The 8,514-nt window shown below is 44.6% G+C and overlaps 1 protein-coding gene across 1 annotated transcript in view; it reads left to right on the top strand.

Annotated features, from left to right (window-relative positions):
• The window catches only part of LOC146198303 (lachesin-like), a 106,768-nt gene that overhangs the window by 12,710 nt on the left and 85,544 nt on the right, over positions 1–8,514 (top strand). The window contains exon 2 of the mRNA XM_084591883.1: positions 2,036–2,119. Coding sequence (XP_084448009.1) covers positions 2,036–2,119 — 84 coding nt within the window. The remainder of the gene's footprint in view (positions 1–2,035; positions 2,120–8,514) is intronic.

Below are 8,514 nucleotides of genomic sequence, written 5' to 3'. Positions count from 1 at the left end.
CCAACGCTCTCATAACCCCATTAATGCTCTGCAAATTCAAATGGCGTGGCACATACCACTGCCCCATTACCTGGACATGGGGCACATACAGATGACATTCTAACTCACGTAACACTGCCATTCACTCACCTTATTCGTCCTCCTCTCTCTCAAATTCTTGGCTTCAATCGGCTCGGCGGATGACCAACAGCCCAGAGTGGAGCAAGCACTCTTTCCTCACTGAAGCTTAATATTGGCAAACCTTAAAATGTTCTCCTTTTCCTCTGGCTCCAATGATTTAGGATCGTGAATTGTTTCGATACCTCTGATACTTTTAAATGATTTCCTACAAAAGAAAGGAAAGCAACCCAAGACCTGCTACTGCCGTTGTGCGCACTTCGATGAAATTAAAGCTGTTTTTCTTCCTGTACACGCAGGAAAGAAGGCAGCGGCCCCAGACAATAGCGGCAGCGGGGCTGAATATTTTTTGTATTCGTTTTTCATTGGGCGAAAGCTTTTCTTGGCTCGTTGTCAAAATCTCGCGTGTTCGAGATCTGTTCGCAAGATTCCGCGAGATGTGTTCTCCTTGTCTAGCCTAGCGAAATCCCGTGCGCGAGAGTTACACGCGAGATCTGTCACATTCCGAGACATTCCACGAGACTAGCTCTTTTCTAGTGTTCCTGCCAGCTGTAATCCTACACTTGAACGCACGCCAAGGAACATCACGCGACAGAAGCGACGGTGTACTGCCCAAACTCGCATTTGCCAGAGAAAGTGGACAGATATTGCGCCTTTCCTTTCCTGTAAACAAACTATAATTATATGTAGCACTGCAACAAACGCGTGCCAAGAAAAGGAAATTGCCTCTGTGTGGCACCAGCCCCGGCCTTGCGAGAAAAAGCTCTGCAAAGGGCGCGCGATATACCGTGCATGTGCAGTAGCAACGGTCAGGCTTTTGCATTTCTGCAGTGCACAATCTGTAGTGCTCTCGCGCCACATTTAGATAACACCTTTGGTCTATGAAGTGAATTACTAGCTAGCATGTGCATATAAATAGTCAAATGTTCAACTATCGCGAAACCGGTAGAAATCATTTTCTCTGGTAAATCAATCTAGCCAGAAACTTAGGGAATTTCAGTTATAATCACTAGAAGTACAATACTTGGGGTAAGCACTGCTAAAGGATATAAAAGAGTAGTTTCCCTGCTTTGTGTAAATACTGTGCTAGGCTTTTATTACCTGGTGAACAATATTCCCCATGCCATAACGCGGGCTTACTTTGTTGCATGCTGCAGGAAAAAAACAACGATTTCCGACGTCTAACCTAACAACCCCCAGTGGCTCAGTGGTTGTGACGCTCGCGGTATTTGAACGCACGTTGAATCCCCGCCGCAAAGGCTGTTTTTTTTTTTTTTTTTTTTTTTTTTTTTTTTTATGAGGTGAAAAGCATTGCACCCGTCTACTGCGCAATGTGGACGCACGTTAAGCACCCCAGCTGGTCGAAATATTCGGAGTCGTTCATTACAGCGCCCTTCGTAAACTGAGTCGCTTTAGGACGTTAAAGGTTATGAATCAGAACATCTTCTTATATCCGAATAACGCGCGTCTAGTTTTCACTTCCGCACTCACTTTGGCCTTGCGTACATGAAGGCCGTGCGAGGCGAGAATTCCTAAATTCTCTTTAGTATCGTTCTGCCTGTTTGTTATATTAAAATGACCGATAAACCTGCAACAAGATTAGCAACGCCAGGGCTGAAATCACGTACTGTTCTCCTCCGTGCGTTGTTTTCGTTTCTTGACTGTTTTGTTACTCGTTAGCACTAATCCAACAATATAAAATATCACCCTGCTATAATATGGTGTAAGCAAGCCCGATGGTTTCATTACAATCTCAGCATTATACAAACATTTTTAGAAAAGTGCGAAAGCGTTTTTTTTTGCGTGAAGTCTCAAAGCAAGCATCATACAATTCGCAAAGCGGTTTTTCCCATTCTCCTAAAGGGAACAAAAATGTGATGACGTTTGTAACCTGAGCGTTTTTTTTTTTTTCTTGCAGGACGCTCAAGGAATGCAGAGCGATTCGGGGCCATCTTCAAGGCGAGCATTCGAGACCGAGAAGGCATTCCTCCGCATTCCAGTGGTGCGTGAACGACTTCATCACGTGACTTTCTTGGTCATTCTTATGCAGGCATGATTTACTGGTGACATCTTCAGCGTGGATGTAACCTTTAATCACCGCCTTTAACGAAGCGCGACGGCATTTTGGCAAATATATTCTGTAATTGTAAAACTTGCATAACGAAAATGCTTGCAACAGATTAAAATAAAACAAAAACGTTTGCAGGCGTCAAGGATCTGAGTTCAATATTCTTCACTTTATTCATTTCTCATCGTTGCTTTAATTGCACAAAAACAAAGTATTTCTTTTCAGTTAAGACTTCTAATGCAAAATGTTTATAAGCCTTTTCAGGGCGCAGCCTACTTCTTCCATGACGCGATAGAGCGGTAGCCGCTTCTAAGAGGGCCATTCGGACACTCATTTAATTTCGTTTTGCTGAGTCGAACATTCAGTATTTAACCATTTTGTTAGTTGATCTTCTATTTGTTGTTTTACAGCATGAATGAGTTCACTATGTCATTATTTTATGCGCACAGTGCGCCCTGTTGCATATATAGTGGGCTTCACTGCAGTTTTGAAAAAGGTGCAATAAATAATTTGTTAGTTTAAGTATTGGAAAGTATCTGAAAGGGATCCCTTGGAGAAATATTGCTACGAAGATGACGAGACGGGCAGTGGCGCGGGGCAGAGCGCTCGCGCCAGGCCCACTGGCCATTAAAGCATATTTCATCGTCATGTCATAACGTCGTTCTGTTTCTGTTGTATCGCCGTGTTCCATCGCTTGTCATGCCACCACGTAACAATATATATATATATATATATATATATATATATATATATATATATATATATATATATATATATATATATATATATATATATATATATATATATATATATATATAATGCCACGGAACAACACGTTCAACATTGCGTGCTGCATAACTTCAAATATGGTTACATCGCTAGCACTGTCAGGCTAAATTCTACTGCTGATATGCAAACATCGATAAGCGCCCTGAATTCACTGGCTCGGCGTAAGTTCTTTCATCACTTCAAAAGTAGGAAGAAAAAATCAAAAGCCAAACGACCACGGGCGAATTAGATTCTCATTGCACCGGAAACACAAAACTTAAGTGGCATAACAAGCGATCGACTCAGCACTAGGGCATTTCCGCTGCCCTCACTTTGCGCATTACGGCCTCGTCTTTGTCTTTCAGAGGCTAACTGAGACCATCGTAGCCGCACGCGAAGGAGCCTATTTTGAAATGCGACACATAGGCAAACAAGCCTTGCCGGGCGGCTAATGGGGAGCGACGCGCTCCGTGCGAGCGATGCCCCCTATCCAGATGATCCCTGTAGCGTCTGCGCAAAGCGAACCACCACTCTCCCTCATCGCCCGCCCATTACTGGCTCCTCTGTTCGAGCTCGCTCCACACGACGACAATACCCTCCTTTTGTTCCATCTTCATCGCGCGGCCGCGCGCTGCTGTGTAAAGCTGCCGCTCAACAAGTACCCCGTCCTGGGTGAAAGAGTATCAAGGAGAAATGAAGCGCACGGAGGAGGGGTGGAGAGAGGGAGGAAAAGAGCGAAACAGGGAAGAAAGGAGACACGCTCGACCCACGAGCGCAGGCGTCGTCCAGCGTATCCGTGTCTTCGAAATAGAGGGTCCTCCCTTTCGTAGGCGCAGCGATGCGCGGTGCTCTGGGGAAAGAAGTAGCGCGGAGGAGAAAGGAAGGCTGGAGAGAGAAAAGAAAGAGAGAGGCCAGAGAGAGGATGAAATCTCGCGTGCGCATTCACGCGTGGAAATAATACTGTATTCTCGCGAGCCTGAAAAGCAAAAGTGGAACGACTCGGAACAATAAAAGCGGCCAGACCAAGACAGAGCCGCCGCTACTTCCACAGCGCCTCTGCCGCCGCTAAAATATATTGCATTAGAGATTTCAGCCTCCGCGCTTTACTGTGGACACTTTTTCCCGTTCTTTGTTTAGGAGCATTTCTTTGTAGCTATCATCTTCGTCCTCTCTCCTTTTGTGTCACTTTCTTTAACTTGTTTTGTTTTGCTGTACAATGGCGCTCGCTTTTCCCTTTGCAGCTATGGCAGCTGAAACTCAATTCATTTTGCGTAGCTTGTTTCGGACCATCCGTGTTCGCGTCTCCGACAGCGGCGAAAGCAAGCTGCAGCCTGCGCACCACGCTTCAGATTCGAGAAAGAGAGAGAGAGTGAAAGATTCAGTTTTGCGCCTTGTAGGCATAACAGGCCTTAGCTACATTTATTTCTCTCCTTTATTTAGCCTTCTTCAACTTCCGCATCTCACATTATTCTTTCTACCACGAGATAGAAAAAAGCTGAAGACAACTACATGTTTGCCGTAAAATAACAACCTTTCGGAAGGTGTCCCGGTTTCCTACCGGCCCTCTATCACCAGCCTCATACCACGAAGGAAAATCGCTGCTACAAATAAAACTGAAAACTGTATTGGTGAGTCAGTGAAAGAAATATGAAGAGACCGAGGGCGAGCGGACAGGGACAAGGCAGGCGGCGTGGAACTGCGGTGGAATGCAATTTTTGCGTTCCCGGGACATGCACGGATGAAAGAGTGCGCAGATTTCGCTCGCCTTCCAGTGTCCTTCTATCTCTCTTCTCTGCTTTTGGCCCACTTTGCTTGACGGACAACGCATGGAGCCGCCGCTTCGCCCAAACACTCGCGCGGCAGAGAAAGCGAGAGCCCAGGACGATCGAGTAGTGCCTACGTTAGCTCACGCCGCGCGCGCAGTTCTGCCTTTGCGTTTCTTTGTGCGTTTATGCGCTCATACGAAATTGTATGCTCGCTGTTTGAAGCCCTAGAGCAAATAAGTGTGCGTAAACCAGAGGCGGGATGCGTTACTGTAAATAACAGGTAGCTTCCTGCCCACGTGAATATAAGGTTGGTTAAAAAAGTAGTGGAGGTTTCACTATAGAAGTACTTCAATCACGTGGTACATTATCAAGTTTGTTTTTGGTGAGAAGCCGAGGTAGCTATGAGCAAATTGGCCCCCGACTCCGTACGCAACCGTTGTATAGGCAAGTGTGGAGGCGTGGGGGGAGGGGGGAGGAAGAGGGCAGTTTGTCATGTGCACTTTGCGTGCATGTAAGTCAGCAAGCAGTCAATAGGCCGGAGGGGCCACATAAAAGAAGATCTGGATTCATTCAAGAAACTTGGGGTTCTTCAGCTTGTACTGGAATGCACGCGCTTTGAAATGTTGCTTCGTGTGAAGGGTTCGATAACGTGACCCCGTATTCACCTAAAGAACGTCTTAGCAACTCTGCCACCACAGTTGGTGCTGGGGAGAGAGCATCTGTTTTCCGTCTATTGCAAGTGACGGCGCGGAGTACACACACACACACACACACACACACACACACACACACACACACACACACACACACACACACACACACACACACACACACACACACACACACACACACACACACACACACACACACACACACACACACACACACACACACACACACACACACACACACACACACACACACACACACACACACACGCACGCACGCACACACACACACACACGCACACACACACACACACACACACACACACACACACACACACACACACACACACACACACACACACACACACACACACACACACACACACACACACACACACACACACACACACATATATATTATATATATATATATATATATATATATATATATATATATATACGGGGGTTCCCACCACTGGCACGTTGTTTTTTCTTCTACTTTGTGTTTAATCATCTTTCCCCTAAACAGATTGCATTACTAATTTATCTGATTCTCGAAGTAAAAATTAAAAAAGAAAGACAAAAGTACAATCCCCAATGCTTTCCTAGGCCTTGCCGACTGTTGGCTTCTTTCCTTCATGTATTATAACGAGCACCCTCATTTCCCCTTCAATTATCTGCTTGTAGCTTACGGGGGTCTTGGTTCTGGCAGTCTTGAAGCTATAGGTAGCGTAAGAGGGCTCTAGCACAGCTTTCGCCCACGCTCTTGATCACGTTCTACGTGACGCTGGCGGTAACACAGGACGTTCCACGTCTGCCGCTATGGTTGAGGGTGGCGCTGGTGAACACTCTCAAGGCTCGTATACAGACAACATTAATACCCAAGAAAGTAGCAGGGGGGACAGCGGCCGATGTAGCTCAGTTGGAAGAGCACCGGACGCGATATTCGGAGGTCGTGGGTTCGGTTCCCACCATCGGCACGTTGTTTTTTCTTCTACTTTGTGTTTAATCGTCTCTCCCCTAAACAGATTGCATTACTAATTTATGTGATTCTCGAAGTAAAAATTAAAAAAAAAAGACAAAAGTACAATCCCCAATGCTTTCCTTGACCTTGACGACTGTTGGCTTCTTTCCTTCATATATATATATTTGTGAAAGCCGCATCACTTTCCTTTCTAAATTTCCACTGATACGACTAGCCCGATACTACGAGTTATATTCACCTTGAGTTATATCCACCTTGTTAGCCAACTTAGAGTTGGCTAACAAAATTCTGAAAAGGGACAGCACAAGACACAAGAGCAAACTAGAAACAACTTTCATTTCATCTTCAGTAGTATCAAAGGGGATTAGAAGCTGAGGATGACTCAGAATATTCAAAACTGATTGAGCGGAATATTGCGGATTCATGCTTCAAGCACGCGATTAAGAAGTCATGCTAGTATAAGGTAAATGAAAGCAAGGACATGCAGGCAGCTCGTCTGAGGAAAGCTGGGCTCCCAATCCAAGTGTTGGCATTGGTTGCTGAGATGGTGCTGAAGAATGCTGTTAAAGGGTAAGCAAAACAGGTCAAGGAATGTTCACGCTCTGACACACAGGCCGAAAAAAAGAGGCAGAAAAGCGTGGTCGTATTTTCTCCACCAGAAAAAGCTGAAAGATTTGTGCGCAAAAGGTAACACCAAAGAAAAGGGGACCAAATAATGGCCTTGTGTTATGAAGCACAAGAACAAGTTTGTGTCCTGTGTAGAAGGAGTGGTTACAATATACCACTATCTTGTGGTGCAGCCCGCTTGGGTCAGACGAGCAAGTACGTGAATTAGAGGTTGCGAAGCATAACAAAAACACCTCGCAAGTAACGACTGGCGAACTGGCAGCGAACTGCTGAAGGGAATAGGCTTGGGCAGGTTGGTAAACCATCTTAACTAAATAAGCATAGCATGGATGGCCTCCGCGCTATATAACGGATGGCCTCCGTTCTTCCTGTGCTATGCTTCCTGAGTTAAGCGCATTGCTCAAGGCAAGGGATAGATGTGAAACTCTATGTAAGGGAACACTTATCCTGCTGCGATCAAGAAATCAGGCCACAGAAGAGACATGGGAGGCTTTATCAATGGCTTTGATCGAAAATGAAGGTTGTTACTTAAGTGATGTTTCAGTAGCGCTGCGTGTCTAAAACCTGTTTCTATTGGAATGTTTCTATCGGAACAGAAAGGGAGGGTGATGTGACAACTGGTCATATGCTTTTTAATATTTTTTCACTTTTGCTTGTGATTTTCTTTTCTTGTTTCCTTTTTTTTTTTTTTCAAATCTCATCCCTGTTGATATTGTTGGAGAAGAAAATTGAGTGTAGTTGTTAGTTTGCGCTTGTGTCTTATGCTGCCCCTTTTTAGTATTTTGCTAGAGCACCTCTAAGGGAAGATGAATGAAGCGTGACGTTTACACTAGCCCAGTGTAAACGTCTGCTGGCCTACATTCTTACTTCGCCATGTATTTGGGCAGACAGTCTGAGGTAAGTAGGTATTTCACGCTTCACGTCTTGAGTCAGCATTGCGAAGTGGTTACTGAAGCTCCGCAATAACGTCATCGCGTCAAATATCGAAGCGAGGGCACGCATGTTGCAAGAGCCCATTCGGCCAGTTTTGGTGAGCTGGACGAATGTGTCAACGACGCGTGCTATTCAGTCTGCGCCGCATATATATATATATATATATATATATATATATATATATATATATATATATATATACATATAGACATGGATTGCATGTTACTAATGGGCCAGAGTTAAATTCAAACAGGATGTCACACAACTTTCCCATTATATATATATATATATATATATATATATATATATATATATATATATATATATATATATATATATATATATATATATATATATATATATCCAGGCTTTAGGACGTCTAGACAGTGCAAACGTGTGCCTATAAGTGACGCACCTCGGACAGCGATTGAGACTGTGATGGTGGAAAATGGTCATTTACATTGGAGCCTGAAATAGGCGAGCGGTTTGTGACAGGCTGCTAACATGACGACTTCAATGGATCCGGGGATCGGATGCGACAAGTCAAACACTTTAATATAGGAAGATGGGGCAACCTCTATT

Source organism: Amblyomma maculatum, chromosome 2 (assembly GCF_055883805.1).
Source record: "Amblyomma maculatum isolate TAMU_Amacu chromosome 2, ASM5588380v1, whole genome shotgun sequence".
NCBI lineage: Eukaryota > Metazoa > Arthropoda > Arachnida > Ixodida > Ixodidae > Amblyomma > Amblyomma maculatum.
The sequence above is the reverse complement of the archived record's forward strand: the minus strand, read 5'-3'. Positions and strand labels throughout refer to the sequence as shown.